The sequence below is a fragment of the Vigna unguiculata genome, chromosome 2 (assembly GCF_037176805.1).
Source record: "Vigna unguiculata cultivar grain cowpea cultivar isolate G323 ecotype 2 chromosome 2, ASM3717680v1, whole genome shotgun sequence".
In the NCBI taxonomy this organism is placed as follows: Eukaryota; Viridiplantae; Streptophyta; class Magnoliopsida; order Fabales; family Fabaceae; genus Vigna; species Vigna unguiculata.
The window spans coordinates 33607175-33631520 of record NC_140793.1 but is presented as its reverse complement, the minus strand read 5'-3'; the positions used below and the strand labels follow the sequence as shown (position 1 = coordinate 33631520).

Sequence of the window (24346 nt, the reverse complement as noted above, 5' to 3'; positions counted from 1 at the left end):
TTCTTCTGCGTACCTACTTCACCCCAATGAGGTGGATGTGTATAATTATTATTCCTGTTTCACTCACATTCGATTCTTTCCAAAGTAGTAGTTGTTCTTACAGTAGAATATAGGTGCCGGGTGGAACAAATTCAATTTCTGAATTTTGGAATGTCTGAGTTCTAGGATCAGAAACTCTTATAATTCGTATGGTGCCTTTTTAGTTGCAGTATTCCTGTAGAAGAAAGAGAAAAGAGAATAGGTGTCAAATTGAAATGATGTGATCCACACCAAACTAGTCCAAATAAAATCCAAAGTCTTAAAACACAGTTCTCTTTGGTGATACCAGGAACCTACAACAGTATCATTTATCTGGCTGGTGTCAAAGTGTCATCCACCAGAAAGCGATCCCAAAAGTGATTCTTCTTTCTGGAAGTATGGCTCTGTCCATTGGCAGTGTCCCATGTTCTCCGCTTCAGGTTCGGCGTGCACAGTAAAAGTAGTTCCTTTTTGCCACTTCTCTCACAACTTTGAAAATACGCCAACACGAATCACGTCTCTCATACACAAACGTCCCTTTCCCACTCCACATCCCCTTTCCCTCTCATAATCCTAAAAGATGATACCCTTTTAAATACTTCAACAAAGACACCCGCGTGAGCTCCCTTCAGTCATGTCCGCTTCCCACTTGTCACCATTTGCACGCATGCATGAAGAAGAAGATGAGCTATCACGGGGGGAGGAACCGGTGTGAGACTCGTACCCAACAACAAGGTCGCAAGGTTCCATCAAAAGTTAAGCATTTTCATTTGCTCAGAGCAAATTAAACTCTTCCTTGCTTCGCTCTCTTTGTATTGTTCAACATGCCTCAGCCATTGTTTCTGTTTTTACTTTTATGTACATTGTTCTCAAATGGTTTATCCCAAACGGTTTCCCTCCAAAGAGAGACTCGCATTTTACTTCGGGTTAAGAACACCCAGCTTGAAGACAACAACAAGAGTCTCCATGACTGGGTTCCAAACGCAGACCACAACCCCTGCAACTGGACCGGCATTACCTGCGACGCACAAAACCAATCACTTGTCTCTATTGACCTCTCAGAAATTGGAATCTACGGCGAGTTCCCCTTCGGTTTTTGTCGCATTCACACCCTCCAAAACCTCTCTCTCGGATCCAATTTTCTCTCCAACTCTGTCTCCCTCAACTCCCTGCTCCTCTGTTCCCACCTCCGTCTCTTGAACCTCTCCGACAATGTCTTCGTTGGAGACCTGCCGGAATTCCCGCCGGAGTTTACCGAACTTAGAGTGTTAGACCTTTCGACAAACAACTTCACTGGCAACATTCCGGAGAGTTTTGGACAGATTCCACGTCTGAGAGTGCTCAATTTATGCGGAAACCTTCTGAGCGGAACGATCCCTCCCTTTTTAGGCAACCTCAGTGAGTTAACTCGTTTGGAACTAGCTTATAACACCTTCAAACCAGGACCGTTGCCTCCCCAACTAGGAAACCTCTTTAGTCTTGAAACACTGTTCCTCGCTGGTGTTAACCTCGTAGGGGAAATTCCACCCACTATCGGGAACCTCACCTCGCTCAAAAACTTAGATTTATCTAAAAACGGGTTGTCTGGTAACATCCCAAACAGCATTTCAGGCCTGAAAAACGTTGAACAAATTGAACTATTTGAAAACCAGCTTTCCGGTGAATTACCCCAAGGTTTAGGAAACCTCAGTAGTTTAATGCTCTTGGACCTCTCTCAGAACGCTCTCACCGGGAAACTACCACATGCAATAGCATCTTTGCGTCTCTATTCTCTCAACCTGAATGACAACCTTCTTGGGGGGGAAATTCCTGAAAGTTTAGCTTCAAACCCCAACCTGCAAGAGCTGAAACTCTTCAACAACAGCTTCACCGGGAAACTTCCACAAGATCTGGGACAAAACTCCGACATACAGGAATTCGATGTCTCGACGAATGACTTCGTGGGAGAGTTGCCAAAGTACCTCTGCAAGAGAAACAAACTCGAGCGTCTCATCACGTTCGCGAATCGCTTCTCAGGAACGCTCCCTGAGCAATACGGGGAGTGCGATTCTCTTTATTATGTCAGAATCCAGAACAACCAGTTATCAGGCCAGGTGCCTCCCGCTTTTTGGACCCTTACTGGCCTTCAGTTTCTTGAAATGTCCAACAACAGGTTTGAAGGCTCTGTCTCTGCTTCCATCTCTACGGCACTCACCAAACTCATTTTGTCTGGTAACGATTTTTCTGGCAAATTCCCAACGCGAATATGTCAACTCCCTAACCTTCTGGAGATTGACGTCAGCAAGAACCGCTTCACCGGTGAAGTTCCCACGTGCATAACTGGGTTGAAAAAGTTACAGAAACTTAAGATGCAGGAGAACATGTTCACCGGGGAGATACCCAGTAACGTGGCCCTCTGGAACGACATGACAGAGTTGAACCTTTCGTTTAACCGATTCTCCGGTTCAATCCCGCGAGAACTTGGCAGTTTACAGGATTTGACAAACCTTGATCTCGCCAGTAATTCTTTAACGGGGGAGATTCCGGTGGAGTTGACGAACCTCAGATTCAACCAGTTCAACGTTTCTGACAACAATCTTTACGGGGAGGTTCCTTCAGGTTTCAACCGCCAAATGTACTTTTCCAGTCTAGAGGGAAACCCGGGTCTGTGCAGCGGCGTTATCAAAACCCTACCTCCTTGTTCGAAACGCAGGCCGTTTTCTCTGCTTGCGATTGTCGTTTTAGTTGCCTGCGCTTCGCTCCTGGTGGGGTCCATGTTGTGGTACCTGAAGAGCAAGACGCGCGGTAAATCCAAGCAATCGTATATGTCAACCTCGTTTCAGAGGGTTGGGTTCAACGAAGAAGAAATTATTTCAAACTTAACCCGGGAGAACGTGATTGGAGCAGGGAGTTCGGGTCGGGTATATAGGGTGAGGCTGAAGACGGGGCAGACGGTGGCAGTGAAGAAGCTGTTCGGCGGTGTGCATAAGTCTGACACCGAATTGGTGTTCAGGGCGGAGATTGAGACGTTGGGTAGGATTCGGCATGCCAATATCGTGAAACTGTTGTTTAGTTGCAGTGGTGATGAGTTTAGGGTATTGGTGTATGAGTACATGGAGAAGGGGAGCTTAGGGGATGCGTTGCATGGTGAGGAAATGTGTGGGGAGTTGAAGGAGTGGTCGAGAAGGTTTGCAATTGCGGTGGGTGCGGCTAAGGGGTTGGCTTATTTGCACCATGATTGTGTGCCGCCAATTGTTCACAGGGACGTGAAGAGTAATAACATTTTGCTGGACCACGAGTTTGTGCCAAGAGTCGCAGACTTTGGCCTCGCTAAGACATTGCAGCTTGAGACAACCCAGGATGCTGTTATGTCCAAGGTTGCTGGATCATATGGCTACATTGCTCCAGGTCAGTGTTATTTTGTTTTTCCCTATATGAACACAAGGTTTAAGAAACTATATCTCTAACTATCTGATCTTTTTTAGAGTATGGTTATACAATGAAAGTGAACGAGAAGAGCGATGTGTATAGTTTTGGCGTTGTGCTGATGGAATTGATCACCGGGAAGAGGCCAAATGACTGTTCATTTGGTGAGAACAAGGACCTAGTGAAATGGATGACTGAGATTGTTTTGTCACCGTCTTCTGAAAGAGGAAGTGGCAATGTGGGAGGTGGTAAAGATGCTATTATGACCAAGATTGTGGACCCAAGATTGAATCCAAGCACTTGTGACTATGGAGAGGTCGAGAAGGTTTTAAATGTGGCCCTACTCTGCACCTCGGCGTTTCCCATTAATAGACCGTCGATGAGAAGGGTGGTTGAATTGCTGAAGGACCATAAACTGCCATGATAGTGTGTTGAGCTTCACAGGCTCTGTCCACAAAAGGTCCTAACTTTTGCATTGGGTTTTGTCAATTGTCACCACAAGAATGAAAGCGATTGATGTCTCTGTATGCATGAAGTCTTATTTAGGAGGAAATTTTGAGCATATATATTTTTTAAGATTTAATGGCTAAGGAGTAATTTTTAGTTACTCGTTGAATGAAAATGTATATATTGTATTTTTTTTTGTCAAAAGTAAATCTTTTTGTGTATACGATGGCTCTGAATCCTTTCTTTGGTCAAAGTAAGAGGATGCAGGGAATTGGAGATTCAAGTCACAACCATAATGCCCTATAAAGAAATACCTTCGTGCACTCTTTAGCATCATATATTTGCTATGATCTTACTTTTTTCTGTATGCTTTATGAAAATACATCATATATTTAGGTATTATTATCACAAATAAATTTGGATCTTCAACTGTTATTCAAACTCATCCTAAAGAAATATTTTCATAGTAGTCTGCCTCCTAAATTTATTTGTTTAAACATTATTGTTTTGTTTGACAATTCAAAAAAACTTATTTTTACTTCTTTTTTTTTATTTGAAGAATTTTTTCTTGGACAAAATTTTTCATTATTTCTTAAGTTTTACTCTTTCAATATTTACTAAAAGTGTTTTTTTTTTCATAATCTTCATTGTATATTTTTTTAAGATTTACGTTTGAATATTTGTATTTTTTTTTTGTATTTTATTCGTCGTTGTTTATTTATTAACACATGAGAATGTCTTAATTTTAAATATTCAAACTCATAAACAATTTTTTTATTAAGAAATTAAAAAAAAATCTTTATAGTTCTTTTTAGTCTTTAATTTCGTTTTTCACGAAGAATTTTTATTTAGTTACTTTTTTTTTCTTATAATTCAATTCATTTAATATTTGTCAAGTTCAGTCAAATTAAATAATTAATAATGACTTTAGTGTACATACTATAAGTAAACATTTTAACGTAAATAATAATTAATAAATTTAATATAAATATAATATATTATTAATTTGATTTAGTGTAATTTTACGTGGTTTCACACTAATAATGAATTAATCCCTAATTCAAAAAACAATAGAAACTTATTACATATTTTCAATTTCAAATGTGTCTTTGTACCTTTTCTTAATTCTCTTTCCATTTCATGTATGAAATTTAGATATCAATTAAATTTAAGGCTATTACTGATATTATTCTTTATTGTATTATTATAACATTTGTTTATATCGTTCTTTGAAACATGAATATAGATGAGGAGTCTTTGCAAGAAAGATTCATTCAAGTCATTAAGATTAATTATTGTCTTTGATACTATTGACATGGTCTTTAAGAAGAGTTTATTAAGAAAATAAACAACACTAATCAGATATTAAATTTATGAGTTTTAATTCTTATAAAGTATTTAATTTTCTTATTTCTATTTAAGACTTAAACTCATAGATAAATTCCAATACCAACTATATTATTGTAAGTTTATATAAGTATAAGTTTGGATTTGAGTTTAAAGTAACTAGTGTATTTATAGTTATGTTTTTTTTTTTTTATTGTTGAAGCTCGAACAACTTTGGTTTCATGTTTATTTAAAATATTATTTAATATATATAGATCTTGTTTTTATGATTCTATAAATCACTTATACAATAGTGTCAAAATTTTATAAATATTTTTTTTATAAAAGTAAACTTACTCCAGATATTCTCAACAATATATATTATAGAAATTTTCTTACATAATTTTTTTAAATATTCTTTTAATTTAAATTAAATTTTAATTTAAAGATTTGTGTCTCTTCTCCATGAGAAAGTTTGTAAAAGAAACAAGTTCTGGTAATTAAAATTTATGTTTGAATATTTATTGAAGATAAGTACTAGATAAAGTTGAGAGTTGGAGTAGCTTATTGTTGGTGTGTTGGCAGGAAAATGTATATTTTGTTTTATAGGGCGAAATTGTTTTCCTATTTCCCTCCCTAAAAGGCCGAATCTTTCTTCCGCTTCTTTCCCTTTCCCTCAAGAAGGCTTGGTTTTCAAGCAAGGGTGATTCCAATACAAAAAGCTGCCCATCCAATTGCCCGAAAATAAAAATAAAAAGAAACTCTTTTACACATTTCACACCCTTGTAAGCCTACACTTTGTTATGGCTTTATAAAATTCTTTATGCTATAAATATCTGTATAATTATCTTATATCTTTATGTGTATCTCTCTTAAATTATTTTATTTAAACTTTTAATTAATTTGAAAGTTGCAACACTATTTGTCCGTTGGTTTTGTATTATATAAATACAAAAACATGATTGGATTTAAAAATTGACTCTGTTACAGTGACCATTATAGGTTACAACCCATTCAAATGGTATAACCCGAAATAAATAAATAGTAATAAAAGTGAGTCTTAATTTGGAAAGAAGGATACCTTACGTTGCACAGAAGGTATCCACGTGGAGGGTGATGAGTCACGGAGCGCGTGAACAGGAAGCAGGAGGGTAAAATCGGAAACAGAAAAGTTTGAGTTCACGTTCCCCACTGGGTGGCATAAAAAGAAACAACTTAACCGTGGTTAAAGTTTAAACCTCCACTTATCCTCTTGAGTTTAATAAAGTTCTAGACTTCAACATCTATAAAAGAGAGAAAAAAAACCCAAACCAGAAAAACGGATCATTCTGCCACAAACTAGAGGGAGTGGCGTCTTCATAAACGCTAACCTCTGCATTCTTCTCCTTCTTCTCGTACCTTCCATTTTCATCTCTGAGAAAAATGAGAGAGTGCATTTCCATCCACATTGGCCAGGCTGGCATTCAGGTCGGAAATGCTTGCTGGGAGCTCTATTGCCTCGAGCATGGCATTCAGGTAATCCAACTGCTTTTATCCTGTTTCGCCTTCCTCATAAATTCAAGATCCGTTTCGGATATTTCAAATCCAACAACACATTATAAAACGTTCCTTTTTTTAGTTATTTTGTAATTCGAATTCCTTGTTTATGACCAATTGCGTGTGGATCCACTTTGATCTTAACATTTTTCCATGCACGATCAATGGCAATAGCTAAGAAATCGTCTTAAAAAAAATTGAAATCTACGCATGTTCATTGTAGCCAATGTTGAATTTGTTGAGTGTGCAATATGCGAAGAAGTTATTTGGTTGGAATGGGTGGGTGTTGAGCGTTGTTGTGTGGTGTGGTGTTTTATTAGGCTGATGGGCATATGCCGAGCGATAAGACGAAAGGTGGAGGTGACGATGCTTTCAACACCTTCTTCAGCGAGACTGGTGCAGGAAAGCACGTGCCTCGTGCAGTTTTTGTAGATCTTGAGCCCACTGTCATTGATGAAGTTAGGACCGGCGCATACCGCCAATTGTTCCACCCTGAGCAGCTTATCAGTGGAAAGGAGGATGCAGCAAACAACTTCGCTCGTGGCCACTACACCAGTACTCTTTCTTTCCCCCTTTTTCGCGCATTTCACAATATATGCTGTGCATTCTCTTCCATTTTGTAATTACTAATAACATGTTATTTTTCTTACGGTAATCTCTTGAATCAGTTGGGAAAGAGATAGTTGATCTTTGCTTGGACCGCATCAGAAAGCTTGCGGACAACTGCACTGGTCTTCAGGGTTTTCTGGTTTTCAATGCTGTGGGTGGTGGCACTGGTTCTGGTCTTGGTTCCCTTCTCTTGGAACGACTTTCTGTGGATTACGGCAAGAAATCCAAGCTGGGTTTCACTGTCTATCCTTCTCCACAAGTTTCAACCTCTGTTGTTGAGCCTTACAACAGCGTCCTTTCCACGCATTCCCTTTTGGAGCACACCGATGTTGCTGTGCTACTTGACAATGAAGCCATTTACGATATTTGCAGGCGTTCCCTTGACATTGAGAAACCCACATACACTAACCTTAACCGTTTAGTTTCTCAGGTTTGTGTGCTGTTCAACACAAACATTTCAGTGGAAGTAAAAATTCTGATTTTATATCATTTTATATCATCATGATAATGTTTTCAGGTGATATCATCACTGACTGCATCTCTGAGATTTGATGGTGCTCTTAATGTGGATGTTACCGAGTTTCAGACTAACCTGGTACCATATCCCAGGATTCACTTCATGCTTTCATCCTATGCTCCTGTGATTTCAGCGGCAAAAGCATACCATGAGCAGCTTTCAGTTGCAGAGATCACAAACAGCGCGTTTGAGCCGTCCTCTATGATGGCCAAGTGCGACCCTCGACACGGCAAGTACATGGCCTGTTGTCTGATGTACAGAGGCGATGTGGTCCCTAAAGATGTGAATGCAGCTGTAGCTACTATTAAGACCAAGCGCACTATTCAATTTGTTGATTGGTGTCCCACTGGGTTCAAGTGCGGCATCAATTATCAGCCTCCAACTGTTGTTCCAGGGGGAGATCTTGCCCAGGTGCAGAGAGCAGTGTGCATGATCTCTAACTCCACCAGTGTTGCTGAGGTTTTCTCACGCATTGATCACAAATTTGACCTTATGTATGCTAAAAGGGCGTTTGTGCACTGGTACGTTGGTGAGGGCATGGAAGAGGGTGAGTTCTCCGAGGCTCGTGAAGATCTTGCTGCCCTTGAGAAGGATTACGAGGAGGTCGGTGCAGAGCCTGGGGAAGGCGAAGAAGGCGAGGAAGGGGATGAGTATTGATTACCAACTTTGTATGTCATTACTTTTTATTTATGTTTGTTTTCGTGCTTGGTTTCTTTTATGTACTTTCCTTAGTTTTGCTTTCTAAGTTGTTTGCATATGTTGTTTCCATGTGATTGTCCTTGCTCTGGTCCACCACAAAACAACTTCAATGATATGATCGTGGCTCTGTTAGAATTGAAAACTTCATTGGTATCGACGCAATCTTTTCTTCAATATGTTTAGTTTGGTATTATGTTTGGACGTCACTCATGATACTTTCTTTATCGACAAAGTGGAGATATATGTAAAATACTAAAATTTTATACACCAATTTGATACTACTTAGATTTTAACCTACAATTATATTAATTTAACTAAAATACTATACCGACTAACCAAAATGTTGTAGTTTTGCAAATAAAAATTGTATAATGTATTTCACATAATCAAAGTGATAATTGATTTTTTATGTTATCACGAGATCAATAATAATTATGGAAGTTTCCAAAATCTTTTTAATGATTGTAATGTTTGGGTGTGTTACATATATTTATTCAGATGTGAAATTAACCAAATAGGTATACTCCACATCCACGTGAAAAGGTATATTTGTCATTTTTCTTGTTTATATGGACTAAAAAATTGAGTTTACGGGCAACATTAAATATACTTTTCAAAGTTCCATTCTCTAGTTATTTACATCAAAGATCAAATTCCTTTTATTTAATATTTAAGTTTAATTAAAGTATATATATTTTTAATTAAATAAGTATTAATTTTTTTAATTATTAATTTTTTATATTTTTAATTGAATCTGTATTATTATTTTTTGTTAATTGAGTATCGTAAATTTTTATTTTTTTTAATTTAATCTGTATCTAAATATGAGAATCTAGTTCACCCCAATTATAGTCAAATTAAGTGTATGGATATTTCAAAAATTGAATCTTCAATAATGACTAATTAAAAATTGAGTTCAAATTCTGAATTTTTCGGTATTATTTCGACGCTAAACATTAAAAATATATTATATTAATATTTAAAAAAAATTCAAAATATTTTAAAATTTTAAAATCATTGACCATCAACTTATTTTAAAAATACAGCAAAAAAAACAATAAAAAAAAATCAGCAAAGAATATAAATTTTTAAAAATTATTGATGTTGAAGAGTTTTGCATTAAATCTTAACCGTGTAGAAGTAAAGTATGATATTTTTAATGACATTTATCATCATTATTTAAACTACAATATTTATTTTAAACTCATTTAATTAGTTTTAATTATTATACTTAAACAATGTCTTGAAAATAAACAGTAGTACAAATACAAATGCAATTGTGTGACATTGCAGGCCAGAAAGGGAGACAAAATTCGATCAACCCATGTATAGTCACAGTAAATTCTCCTCTTTTTTTTTTTTTACATGGTTTGGTAAATAAAAACTAGTCTTCAGTCAACCCAAGAACTGAGAGAGAGCAGAGAGAGAAAAAGGTGTGAAAACTCATGCGGGTTCTCCCAGGTAAGTAGTTCAAGAAAACTGAAGGTTTTCGTCTCCAAATCATATTTACAGCTTTAACCTAGGAAATCCTTGCATTGCCGGTTCTAGGTTATTATTTTTTTTATTAGAGCCTATGGATAAAAGAAAGAAGAACAAGACACTAGCTTTCGTTTGTAATCAAGAATCTCACACAAATGATGAAACTCAGGTATGGAACTCTCCTATCTCTCACTTCTACCAAACTAACCAATCTTTGCCTTTACAAAATCATCTTCTTGTGAACAATGTTTTATTTTTGTTCGTTTTTTTTTCTTCCTGCTCTGTATGGCTGAGTTCTTTGTTACTGCCGCCACAGAATAACAGACAAAAAATGAATGTCAGTCATACGTAGGGAAACTAATGAATTTTTAAGTAAAGGAATTAAAGATTAATTCTTTATTTTTAAATACTCACTTGAATTTTGTATGTTTGACAAAAGAAATTGTATTATCCACTTTTCTTCCATCTTGGGTATCTTAGGGTAATCATCTAGAGAAGGAACACGAATACCTCGTATGTGAAGAAATATAACATGTATGTATTTCGATTTTGTGTTGTTGAAATACTCCTGCTGAATTTATTTAGATGAATATGATTATTAACAGACCAAGCAACAGAATGCACAACCAAATGTGAATGTTGTTCCGAATGCCAAAATTAGCAGTTCCTCAACTTCACTGGAGAACACACCTAACTCAAATCAGCAACAACAGGCTTCAATTGTTCAACAGCCCCACACTCCTCAAAGTGCCACAGAACAGTTCTTTGCAATGCACTTCGCCACCCAAGCATCAGCACCTGGTGGTGCCCCAAATCAATGGCAGCAGTTTCCACACTTATTTGCCCAGTCAACGTCACCCTTTTGGCAATCTCATCCACCCACCGCCGTGGCTGGCCCATTACTTGGAGCAAATGCCCCTACCATCTATTACCCATTCACTGATCCTGGCATTCCAGCAGCATCTTCCTCAACAACACAGACACTACCTCCTAGTATGTGTTACAATTACCCATGTCCTGTCTTTCCATGTAAGTATGCAACTTTTACTCTTCACATGGCATGTAGTACTTTACACAACAGTTATTTTAGAGTTGAAACTGACACATATGTAAGTATATGAGCATGGTGAATTTTACTACTTGATAGTACACAGTCTTCTATATTATTGTCATCTAGAAAGCAAGAATATAACAAACTTAACAGGACTATAATATAATGGCATAAAACAATATAATGAAGAGCATGGGTCAATGTATACATCTAGACATTTCAAATACTATACTATAATTTGTATAATTATTGTGGTGTTCTCATTTGATTTGGTTTACAAGTTTAAAAGCTATATGGACAATTATTGAATTGTTCAACATGGATGAGTCCGGAACATGATCAGTATTTTGCTTTTGAAGTGTCTGCTTCCTTCATTGTCAATGCCAGGAACAGAATTTAAGCAAAAACATAAAGTTTGATACGATGTTTACAGGTTATTGGGGTCCATCTTCTTACATGACTCAGTTGTACCAAATGCAGCATCCTTATGCTCACAGTTTTCCTGGTGCACTTAACTTTTCTTCAGCAACACCGAAGGTGCCAAGTTGCTCAGCTTCTGGAGAGCATTCTTCTAAAATAGGAAATATCAAACCGCCTTCAGAAATTTCTCTGAAGTACCAACAACTTTGGGAAGCTGAGGTGAGTACTTCTCCCCATGTCACACTCAAATTGTGATCATTATGACTTCTAGTGCCTTGAGTCTCTTGACTACAGACATGAACAACTTCTTTCTCACAGAAAGCGGAGAATGCCAAGCTGCGGAGAGTGACAGATAAATTGCTAGCTGAAGTTTCTGGTTACAAGGATAAGCTAAAGAATCTTCAAGAAGAAGTCTCCTCATTCAAACAGAAAGCAGAACTGACCTTTAAACAAGTTATGGGAACAGTGTCTGCAGGAGCAACTCAACCTTTGAAGAAGAGAGGGAGACCTCCTAATCGATCGTTGGCCTCAGCCGATGCATTAAACGAGTCTTACCTCCCTGCTGGTGGTAAAAGGCCTTCAACGTGTAACTCTCTGTCTCAGAATAAATCACCCTTTGAAAAAGTTAAACCCATCTTTGAAAAAGTCATTCTTAAAAAGGTGGAAAACAAAGAAATAACTACTCGTTTCACGGCTACAATGGCACAGCAGGAAAACAATGTAAACATCTTAAATAGTGTAAAAGATGTGAGCTGCAACACCCAGATTAATCAGATTTACCCAACCAAGTCTACATGTCAAGGTCATGTTCATCAGGAATCTAAGGGAGTCCAGGCATGTGGAATTCGAGTACATGTTAAATTTGGAAAGGATAAAGACTTGAGACCCTCAGAACCAGATAAAGTGTTGAACCATGACAAGAGTGTTTCATCTAAAAAATCTATTGGAAATACAGGAAACGGGAATATTGGGTTGAATTCTGGCAAACATTTGGTAGACACTACAATGGATGTATTAGATGGCATTTTCATCCAACACGGACGGAACATAGCTCCTGGATGGAGTTTGAGTCCTTTGAGATTTGCAGAGGAGGAGGATGTTTCAGAATATATTGAAGGATCAGCTAAAGATGAAAATGAGATCATGGTGGATGACGCTAGCTCCTCTGCTGAAGAAATTGGTGGAACAAAAGACTTAGGTGGTTGGTTGCCCCATGAGTAAATGCCTTTGCAACTAGTCCAAAAGCTATGTTACCTTAACAGATGGCAATAGTGTTTTGTGAAGAAATGTCTTGCTTCTACTTCCTTAACAGTAGAGTTTTTTGATTATGCGATAACTCTGATCAATTGGGATAATCATCCAGTTAGGTGAAGAGTCACCAAATTGCCCAGATTTTTTGTATGAATTACAAAGCAGTATGTAGATTTTTTTTGTTAATATTTTGCCATTTCATTTCAGGGAATTACAAGTGGTTTATCCTTAATGAATCACTTGTTTATACGATTTTGGTAAAAGAAACATTGCAGTTATATTATAATATAATATATATGAAAGTTAATACAACACCAAAACTGAAATACATATGAAATATCATGTTATTTTATTCAAATAGCACCAGTCAAGACATATGCACCGTGTAATTTTTTTATGATAATTAAATAATAAAATAAATAATATATTTATTTTGTAGGAAATTTTTTAATTAAAAAATTATTAAGTTTAAAAAAACTGTCAAATTGAGAAAAACTGTTAAATTTTTTTAAAAAAACGGACATTTGAATGGTAAAATTGATAAAATAATAATTTTAATTTAAAAAAATTTTATTCAAAAAGTAAAATTAAAAAGAAAATGTCGACACTAGCAAGGGTGCATGTCAAATTAAATTTGCTTCCACCTTCCACCCCAATAAACGAAAAAAATATAAATAGTTTCTTTTCTTAATTTTTAATATTAGTAAATTGAATACAGATAAATATATTTTCATGTAAAATCTTTTGGCTGAGTTTTATTATGAGGACTTTTAGGAAAAGACTGCAAAAATTGAAATTAGTTTTTTTATAAATTATTTTGTAGAAATTCTTATATATATATATATATATATATATATATATATATTATAAATATGCTCTTATATATTTTAAAATAATTTCGCTGTTAAATGTTTAAACTTAAGCGCAAATTAAATAAGGACTTGCAGAATAAGGTTGGATTTTTATGCAAAACCGAAAGGTCAAAATTGTACTTTACATTAGTCCTGGGTTTTCTTTATAAATAAAAGTTTAAATTAAGCTCCTGTATTTTGTAAATGCAATATTTATGAGTTTAGTCAATTCATTTAATTTTTAAACCTGAAAAAATTTGACTCAGTCGGTAATGTTATTAGTTATGTAAATTGTCACTGTGCTTATTATTATGTCTAAATTAAAATTATTTATATCTGTTTATTGACGATGTTCTTGTTAATTGGATGGTAAATGGTCAAGCGGTTATGTTTTTGAAGTTGAAGAAATTGATTGAACATTTTATTAGTGATGGAAACAAGTTTAATAAAATAAACTAAAAAAAAAAAGTAACAGCCTGTACCAAATTAACTTCTTTATTTAATCAGATGCGTTTCCACTTTTATTAACAGTCTAAGAATATCATAACGTTTTTACTTCTTTTATTTTATGTTTTCTCATGAATTATAATAAAATATTATTTTATTGGTGATTGAGAATTTTAAAAATTTTCTGAATTACATTAAATAAGGAAACGCACCGTAGATCCACAAAAACTATAGAGCTTTGCTGTTGGCACCCCTGTAATACTTTTTAAACTCCCGACCAAAGTGAAAAGATAAAAATATACTTTTGGTATTTACTTAAAAACACCTCAAAAAACATGTTTTCATTATTAAATTTAACTGAAAAGAAATCGTCTTTATGTTTTTCTTTTTTTTTTTCAAAATCCTTTGATATAATGGAAATAAGTTTTTCTATATAATTTTCCTTACAAAAATAGAAAATTTTAACACAATAGAAATGTGTTTTTCTTTTTCCTTTGTGATTAAAAATAACACAAGTTTCAATATTTTAAAGTAGAAATAAAATAACACGGGAAAAATTGTAACTTGTACGTGGTGTTAAAAGAATATAGTCATCAATTACTTCATTGAGAATATGGTTAAATTGCAGTAATTCCACGCAAACAAACACACAAAAATTTATAAATAATCTTATATAAAAGAAAACACAAAGTTTTGCAATTACTCTAATTTTCTAAAAACTTTTAATGACATTTTTGTATTTAAAATTATTTACATTCAGGGCATAAAATCCGTGATCCGAACTCTATGGTAGAATGTGGGAGGTATTCAATTAAAACTTATGACTTTATTGTTGAAATTTATATAGCAGTTAGCAGAAAATAGGGATCGTGGGTCATCATAAAAGTAATTAAGCCAAACATGTGAATTAATTTCAATGCAATTAATTTAAGCAAGATACATAAAGTACATCAAAATCTTCTCCTATGCCCCAACCATATAGATTCATTCATCATCAAGAGGAGAACAATGATTCCTCATTTAATAATAAAAAAGTCATGAATGGACATTATATTTAATGGTTTATAATCCTTTCTATATAAGAATTCTTACCTTATGGTCAAATGTAGGGTTAACTCAGAAAAGAAAAATGATAGATATAAGCTAATAAGAATACACAGCAAAAAAAGGAACGCGGAGAGAAAAAAAGAAAATAATAAGAAAATATTAAATGGCAATAGAGAATTACACGTGGGTGAGTAGCAACATAACTACGTTACAGCTCCATACATATTCTGAGTCTGAGATGGATAGAGATAGAGTTCCCAATGCATCTATTTCCTCTGTAGGTTAACAGCAAGAACATAACACCGTGTATTTTTTATTTTAATTTTATTTTCAAAAACCTATAAAAGTCAAACAAACTTTCTCTCTCTGTATATTTCTCCGTGTAAAGACTTTATTCTAGTATTGGAAACAGAAAACAGAGTTTGATGACTAGGTAAAAGGAAGTATGTAACAAAATTGGTGATCCCCATTGTGTTTTGATTCCCCAAATTCTCGAACACCGGTTTTCGTAATCCGAAGAATGGCCACAGTTGAGGAGAAGGAGGAGGATGAGAAAGCGAAGCGGAAACCGCCGAGGCCGAAACGAATATGTTTCTCATTCGCGGCGTACGCCAGCACCCTCCTTAACAACCTAAAATCCTCAAACGTTGTAATCGACGAAGGATTGTCGGACCTAGAACTCCGAAACCTAGAATCCAAATTGAAATTCTCGTTCCCACCGGACCTTCGCGCGATCCTCCAACAGGGTCTTCCCATATCACAAGGCTTCCCCAATTGGCGTTCCTCTTCAACACAACAACTCCAAATTCTCCTCAACCTCCCCACCTCCCTGATTCTCCGTCGCGTCTCCAACACGCGCTTCTGGCACCCCTCGTGGGGCCCGAAGCCGCCCGACCCGACCCAGGTGCTTCGCCGGTTGTTAAATGATGCACCGCTCCTCGTCCCGATTTACCGGCATTGCTACATTCCCTCCTCCCCTGACGCCGCCGGGAACCCTGTTTTCTACGTGGATGACAGCGGGGATGTCTGTTTGCTGAGCTTCGACTTGTCGGGGTTTTTCCGGGAGCTTCTGGCGCAGGAAATGGATGAGCCGGTGTGGGCTGCGACGGCGGCTAGGAGGGTGAGGTTTTGGTCGGAGTTGGCGGAGGCTCGGTGCGGGAGGTGGTGGTGGTTTGGCATCGCGAAGGAGGAGCTCGGGGGATGCCTGGATAGGACGGTGTGGAAATTGAGAGAGGGAGGGTGGACGGAGGAGGAGATACGCGAGATGATGACGGTGGAAGAGAAGCCGAAGAGGCACGAGTTGAAATTGAATAACAAAGAGGCCATGGCGCGGCACGTGAGAGTCCTATCATTGGTTTTACTGCGTGCGGGGTGGAGCAGGGAAGATGTTGTGTATTCGCTTGGGGTGGTTGGTGATGAAGAAAAATCCCCCCTCGATTTCCATCAAGAATCGTTAGATCAACACAACGTCAACATCAACGGCTTCTAACCTTGTCGCTTCTCATCTCTCATCACTATTAGTCAACCTGTCGCATCCTACGACGCATTTTTCTTTTTTCTCCTTTTTAATGTTTTTTTAGTTAACATGTTAGGAGTATAATTAAAAATATATATAATACATACAAAAACAAGTTAGATTCCAGAACTATTTTTTTTTGTAAACAAAATAAGGGCGATGAAATTGCAATAGCAAGACCTAGTTTTAGTTTCTGAGTTTATGTGGACTCAGTTTTATTTCACCTAAAAATGAGTTAAAGTATGATTGAAGGAACTAACTAATCCCTCGTTTTGCTGCCATTAAAAAAAGGAACGAATTCATGGGAATTTACATGGAACATGACAACTGAATTGACTCGCCCTATGCGGTAGATGTGCTTCTGTTTCAAGCTTCGTTCCTGGACCACAATTCCGCAATACATATCTGGTATGCTATTTTTTGTGAACCCAAAAGCATTACGCATTTCTCAATTGTAGCGGTTTATTTTTTATTCTTTACTTGCGTGATGATGGGATTTTTTAAATTTTGATAAAAAGGAAGATTATGTAACTGATTGTCACGGGTGTAGCCGTGTAGAGAAAGGGTCATTGAGTTTAGGACAATTGGGCACACTGAAAATGGAATTGGGGAAAAAGTCCTCTCTCTACTTGTTTCTAGAAAACAGTTAAGCTGGGTGATTGCAGTGACGCGAAAGAGGGTGTTACCACCGGCCAAAGAAAAATGTTCCGTGGTTTTTTTTATGCAAGTGGCAACCCTTTTGGAATTTTTAGTTACACATTTTGGATCATTGGAAAATTTAAGCATGGCTACCTCAATGGCCTTCTTCACAATTAGTACAAATTCTACTTGTAGCTTTTTATTTGTTTCAATCACAGGACCAAACCACTTACGCAACACTCATAACTTTCTTAAGTTTTAGTTAGTTAGTCTAATAATTACTACCAATTAAGTGAGATTTATTTTATTGAAGAGTAGCAAAAAAAATAAATAGAAGTTGTAGTATACATATCTTGTTTGAGAGAAACTTAAATGGTATTTAATAATAAATTAAATTATTATTTTTGCGTAATTTAATTATTTTTTTAATGTACACTGCAAAGTTGGTTCTTTGCTTTGATAGTGTTGACTCGTCTCATGCATCAATTAGTTTCTTTCAACATTGAAAAGAATTACTTAATTTGACTTAATTATCGTTATACCCACCCCTTATTACATTGTCCGACCCCTCACTACTCATCAATTTTGTATTAAACAACCTCTTTTATTTATTTATTACTAAATTAAATAAACATTATTTATCACTTTTATATATTTAATGAATGCATTTTTTCCCTCGTTCTATACCTTGATCTGCTACACATGGCTGTGCAATCAAGGGTACATTAAGCTGAACCATAAAGGTGAAAGAGATGGTTACTCTTGCCAACAGTGCTTTCCCTTCAAACCCACGGTTTTAGTCGTAGACGGTAAGGTTGTGTTCGCTTGGCACGATAAATTTAAGTAAGAGTGTAAAAATGTATTTGTGTTAATTTGAGTGAATAAATATGTGTTTTTTTGAATAAATTTTGTGGGTAAAAAAAGCATAAATGTATTTGTATTAATTTGAGTAAATGAATATGTGTGTTTTTTGAATGAATTTAGAGGGTAAAAAGAATGGATTTGAAGATGAATTTTGTGAAAGTTAGTGAGTAATTTAATTGATTAAATAGATTAAAAAAAAGTTTTAATGGATAAAAATTTAAAAATTACTAAAATATCCTTATGGTAAAAATAAAATTAAATGATAATTAGATGAATTAAAAATATTAAAATTTAACAATATAGTAATTATCATTAATTAGTATACATGTTTATATATTTTATTATTATTATTATTATTATTATTATTATTTGCTTTTTAAAAACAAACATGGCCCAAAAGAAGGAAAATCATACTGTTATGGATGGAATCCACTCTGCAATGGATTTGGAAGACTCATTAGTTTAATAAAAAGTGTATTTGGGACTATTATGGATCGGTTCCAGTTGCCATGGATCAAATCCACTCTCACATTTTCTCATGGATTGGTTCCACCCTCATGAGATCAGATCCCTCTCCATCAACCGCACATGCACATGAAGAAAACATATTTAATTTGAGGCTAAAAATGTATTTAAACATGTGTCCCTCTCAAATAACCTCAACTTAATCGGAACTGTAAAATCAGTGAATTTCGCAAATCGTCACCTTTTCTTACTCTTAAATCCACCTAAATGAACGCATATATCACTCCTAATCCATCGTTGCCGCTCTCTATGAATAATTTGAAGTGAGCAGATCCTAAATCATTTTCTGGATTCACTTTTCTTTCCTTCCCTCTAATATTTTCTCTCTTATCCTGCCTTTTAAGGTTTTCAATAATGTTTTATAAAAAAAAAAAAACTCTCATACTTATTACAATAAATTGAGACATCTAAAGTCTTAAAATTAAGATGTAGATCTTAATAATAAAATTAAACATTTCGAGTTATTTTCTCTTAACAATAATATACAAAATATTCTTTTGTAAAATATTGAAGTGCAGATAAAAGAAAATTGTAGGAGTGTGGTCCAAAAATAGTAAGTTGTTTAAAATAGATATTATGAAACCTATTTAAAATAGAATAAAGCTTAATGTGAAATTCTAATAAAACCCTAATATTGTATGTATTCATGGTAGTTATAATTTTATATAAAAAATTCATTCATTTGTTTAATTTTGTAATTTTATATATTTTTATGTTAACATTCCTAAAATAGTGGTTGAAAGCTTGTTATTGAATGTGAATTATATGAGTTAAAAATGTTTCTCTTAATGGTTCAATATCGTTCTTCTTCAGATTCTACATTTCTACTCTCTTGAAATTCACAGTCATCTTAGGTAGATAACACCAACTAGAGTTGTCAAAATAGATAATCCGACTCGATCCACCAGAAGTTTGTCAGTTAGTGAGTCAACCCAACCCGACTCACTTATTAGCGAGCCAAAAAAATTAAAATATATTTATGATTAAAATCTAAATAAACTTCAATAGAATCCAAATACAATTCAAAAGGATGTTAAACTCTAACTACAAAACAAAATCACAAAAAATACCAATGTGTTGGCAAAAAAAAAAACCTAATTTGATCCAAATACAAAGTCACACACAATAAAAATGCTTGTGTGACCCTTTATTTTTGGGTTGGCTCACCAACCCGACTCACCATAGGTTCAACCCGGGTGAGTCGGGTTCTAGGTGTGTCGGGTCAAAAATGAACTCGTATTAAAATTTGTAAAAAAAAATTAACCCAACTCGGGCTGAATCCGTAATGGGTCGGGTTAACTCGCGAGTTCCAACCCATTTTCACAACTCTAACACCAACACATAAGAACAAATAGAGTAAGCTAGAGATGATTTAAAACTTATAAGTTTTAAATTGAAAGAGAATATTCTAACAATTTTGAATATAATGACACATCATACAATCACACCACGAACCTCCTACCAAGGTTCATCAAGTACAAACAAACATGAAGACACTGGCGGATCTTGACCAAGAGTTCTGGAGGGGCCAAAGTAATATAATGATTTGATCATTTGATTGGATCATTAGTATAACGCTTCAAAGAATTACGCTTCTATAAAAAAATGAAGAAGTATAATTTATCTTGTTTTCATTTTTCACATATAGTTTTTTTTATCTCGTGAGCCTTTTATAACTTTTGCAAAATGAATCTATTATCTTATTGTTCATCGATATACTTTTTTTAATATATTAAAAAATAATTTACCATAATCTAATAAAAGATTGGGAGACATAATTATTAGAGGAAAATATATTATAATCAAGTCACAATTAAAGATCGATTACAAAAAACACATAATACATTGTTTTTTGCTTCTATAATCATAAAAAATGAGTATACAAAAGGCTCATGAGATAAAAAATAATTTTAATAATTATTAAACTAATATTTCATCATCAAGTCAAACAAGAAAGACTTACATTTTTTTTTCTTCGAGAAATGAAGGAAACAAATGAGAAATGAGAACAAAAATAATGACTATCTGTTTGACTTCATTTCTTCTTCAAAAAAAAAAGTGAGAGTAAGAGATGAGTACAATTTTGTAAAAAATAAGAAGGCAATGGCAGAAAAAAATAAAAAAAAATTCTTAATAAATGTTTGGTTTAATTACTTGGTTAGTGTTTCTAACAATGTCAAGTTAGCCCTCCAGTTTTTTTAGTCTCAATTTAGTTCCAATTTTTTAGTCCAAATTTGAATTTTTAGACGAAAACAGAGACCAAAAGAGTAATTAAACCTAAATATTTTTATTTTTTATTAAATTTGATTTTATGTTTTATTATTTATTAACATTAAATGTTGTATTTTATAAAAGAACTAAAAAGAGATAATTTAATTTCTATCAATTTTTAAAATATACTATCTACAATTTTAATTTCAAAATTTTTAAAAATCTCAAAATAATATATATAGTTTTAAAAAAAATTAAAAAATATTGGGGGGGTCATAGCCCCTCCCTGCTAAACTAATGCTCTGCCACTGCATGAAGAACTACATACTCGATCTTCGGAGGACCAATGTATTGACTAGTGTTATGAGATTGTGCACCTGTCAATGCTCAATCGCTCTTGACTATCAAGAGCTATATTTATATTGTGGGTAGATAGTTTTTCCAACTCGACTGACCATGACATGATAAATTCAATATCTCCTCGGAATATGACTAATGCCATCACTCTAGATACGAATTTCCCTCAACTCTTACAACTAGTAATTGTTGCCTATTTGACTTCGATCATTAATAGAATTAAAATGATCTCACCTTTGTAGCTATCATCAATACACCCCACACCAAAATCAATTCATGGTAGGATTTCCTCTCTCAAAATAACTATTTTAATATTTCGTTCATATACATATTAATTTATAATAACACTACTAAGACAGAAGCATAATCACTAAAACAAATAACAAAATATAATATATCATGCATAGTTCATTCATCACAATCTCATAAAATCTTAGACTTTTAACCAAAGATCACAATTTTCTCAAAACTACTGAGACCCCAAACCGGATAAAAAAACATTTAGCTACGGTTCAATGTCCTCACTGTTTCATCGTTAATCATTCACTACATCATTTTGCAAAGAATTAGTTAAAGATTAGTTAAGGATTCTTTAATTGCAAATATGCAAATTTGTTGTAGTGTATATCTTTCTATGGTAGAAGATTGATCCAAATCAAGATGACGATCTTTCCTTCCTAACTTAAAATTCTCATTGTTGTCTTTGCAGCTTCTCCTTCGCAATATATTGTTTTCTTATAAGAATGTTGAGTTAAATAAACTATCCAAATACAAATGGCAAGCAAAACACGTATTTGAATGACACATTTCATTATACATCTTGAATTCCTATGTATAGATGATCTAAATATGTCAATTACTTTTTTTTTAAGAAAAATGATATTTTGACAAACTTTGATAAATAATGATAAAATAAAATCCTAAAACTTTATTATTTTATTTTTTAAAATTTCATAAAAATGTAAAAAAATACTTTATCTAATAATTTTGTCAAAAATTTATTTATCAAAAAATCATTTTTGTACTTTTTTATGGACCTCACATTACTCCTTTCCCTCTACACCTGTTGAGATGAAGACTAATAATATTTGTAAGCACTACCACATTGTCACTAATTGTAAAATAAAGATGACAAAAGTAGAAAAGGGTAAAAAAAATATTACTCCAATTTAACTTAAAAAAAGCATCTAAAAGGATAAATATTTTGTTCTCACTGTTTTATCCATGGAGCATGATTAAAAATAATCTAAACATTATCATTGAAGTATGAATTACTACTCTTCAGGAAATTATGTTGGGTAATAATTTATCAACTTCTAATTCAAATGATTTGCAAATAGTAATAAAAAGAGATTTTTTTTTTTCTGACAAAAAATTAAAAAGAGAAAGATATTCGTATTTTGTTATCAAAGAAATTTGAGATAAGGAAATAGCTCATCTGTTTTTTTAGTTATTTTATAATAAACAATTTTCTATTTATCTTAAGATACATATTCTATCCATTTTTAAATATATACTTTTTAAAATTAATTATTTCGAATTAAATAATTAAATGAACAAAATAGCAATGTATAACCATGTACAATGAGCTGCACCTGCTTGATCTGATGGTCAATATTAAAGATTTATAAAATAAAATAAATTAACGAAATCTTTCTTAAATTGAAAATGATTATTTTTTATTCGGCCTACTTAATTATAATCTACACAGATTTAGAATAAATTAGTATGTAAACTTAAGTGATGATAAATTCTTTTTATAAAATACTAAATACTAAATTAGTATGTAAACTTAAGAGTATATATATAATTTAAAATTAAAATTAAATTAATTAACATATTTTTAATTTTTAAAATCTCATACTTTTTCTAAAATCAAAGATAAAATAATCCATCGAACCCACTAAGTCAATAAAAAATTATCGATTGTCATTTGACACAATTCACCCATATATAACTTGTTTATGCAAACCAAAGTAAAAATAAAATAAAATTGCAGTTGCGTTGAAATTTAGAAAGTACATAGTGGATTTACTATAACAGGATTAGTCTATTTTGTTTTTAGTACACTAAAAAAAATATTATAAATTTTAATTTTATTTAAATTTAATTAATAATTGGAATAATTAAACCTGTAATTAATATTTAATAATAAACCATACAAAAATTAAAGCTGAATTTTCAAAATTAAAATAAAAGCAGCATTTATATTTAAGAAAAAGTTTAAATTTTCAAATAAAAAATAAATGATATAACTTTTTTTAAGAATAAATACATATTAACATTAGCATAACTTGCATACCAAATCCAAATTCTTACACAATTACCTCAAAAGTAAAAAAAAAAAAAACACTAACATTACAATTTTATACTTAAACATTTGTTGTTATTCTAAAAATAAAATATAATGAAACTGAATTATATAGAATATGAGTGTTATTTAACTAAATTTCAATATTAAATTGAATTTGAAATAGTGCTATCTATGGTTTTATTGGATTATAACCCAAATCAAACGGCTTGGACTAATTTAATTAAAAGCATTTTTTCTCTAAACCATAATTAAGCAATTCAGTTAATTTAATTTAATTTAAATATTTTCTACTTGAATTCAGAATCATCTCCATCACTTAATATATATATATATATATATATATATATATATATATATATATATATATATATATTAACTTTTTAACTTTACTGTTTAAAACTTTCATCTATCTTGGTTTCTACATTATATAATCACAAGATTTTGGAATTAACATTTTTAAGTCTATAGAAATATAATTGTTTTTTCCCCTGATTTTAAACACATTATTTTCATTAAGTTGAAGAAGAGTTAATTTCTACATATCACCACATATAGTTTAAAATAATTGTTGATACAATTTTTAAAATTATTATAAAATTTAATAAATTGATTACTTACAGAATCAATGCTTGACCATTAACTAATATATATATATATATATATATATATATATATATATATATATATATATATATATATATATATATATATATATACCAGATATAATATAATTATATTACTAAAGTACATCTAAAGAAAAAGTTATTAACCATTTTTTAAAAATTCATGTAACTTTACCAGGACGAAACTGGGTTAA

The 24346-nt window shown here is 33.2% G+C and overlaps 3 protein-coding genes and 1 pseudogene across 4 annotated transcripts; all 4 read left to right on the top strand.

Moving 5' to 3' along the window:
• Positions 1-206: 206 nt before the first annotated feature.
• Positions 207-4206, top strand: HSL2 (HAESA-like 2). The gene is made up of 2 exons (XM_028059082.2): positions 207-3405; positions 3483-4206. Exons 1-2 carry the CDS (start codon positions 843-845, stop codon positions 3845-3847), a joined length of 2928 nt encoding a protein of 975 aa, XP_027914883.2. The 5' UTR covers positions 207-842; the 3' UTR covers positions 3848-4206.
• Positions 4207-6436: 2230 nt separating this feature from the next.
• Positions 6437-8699, top strand: LOC114169430 (tubulin alpha-2 chain-like). The gene is made up of 4 exons (XM_028054573.2): positions 6437-6711; positions 7053-7287; positions 7401-7771; positions 7859-8699. Exons 1-4 carry the CDS (start codon positions 6619-6621, stop codon positions 8513-8515), a joined length of 1356 nt encoding a protein of 451 aa, XP_027910374.1. The 5' UTR covers positions 6437-6618; the 3' UTR covers positions 8516-8699.
• Positions 8700-9964: 1265 nt separating this feature from the next.
• LOC114174117 (uncharacterized) lies at positions 9965-12929 on the top strand (annotated as a pseudogene). The gene is made up of 4 exons (XR_014992919.1): positions 9965-10205; positions 10642-11065; positions 11521-11726; positions 11826-12929. The product of XR_014992919.1 is annotated as an uncharacterized LOC114174117 (transcript).
• Positions 12930-15367: 2438 nt separating this feature from the next.
• LOC114171528 (uncharacterized) lies at positions 15368-16811 on the top strand. The gene has a single exon (XM_028056488.2). The coding sequence runs from the start codon at positions 15624-15626 to the stop codon at positions 16590-16592; it is 969 nt and encodes a 322-aa protein (XP_027912289.1). The 5' UTR covers positions 15368-15623; the 3' UTR covers positions 16593-16811.
• The last annotated feature ends 7535 nt before the right edge of the window (positions 16812-24346 follow it).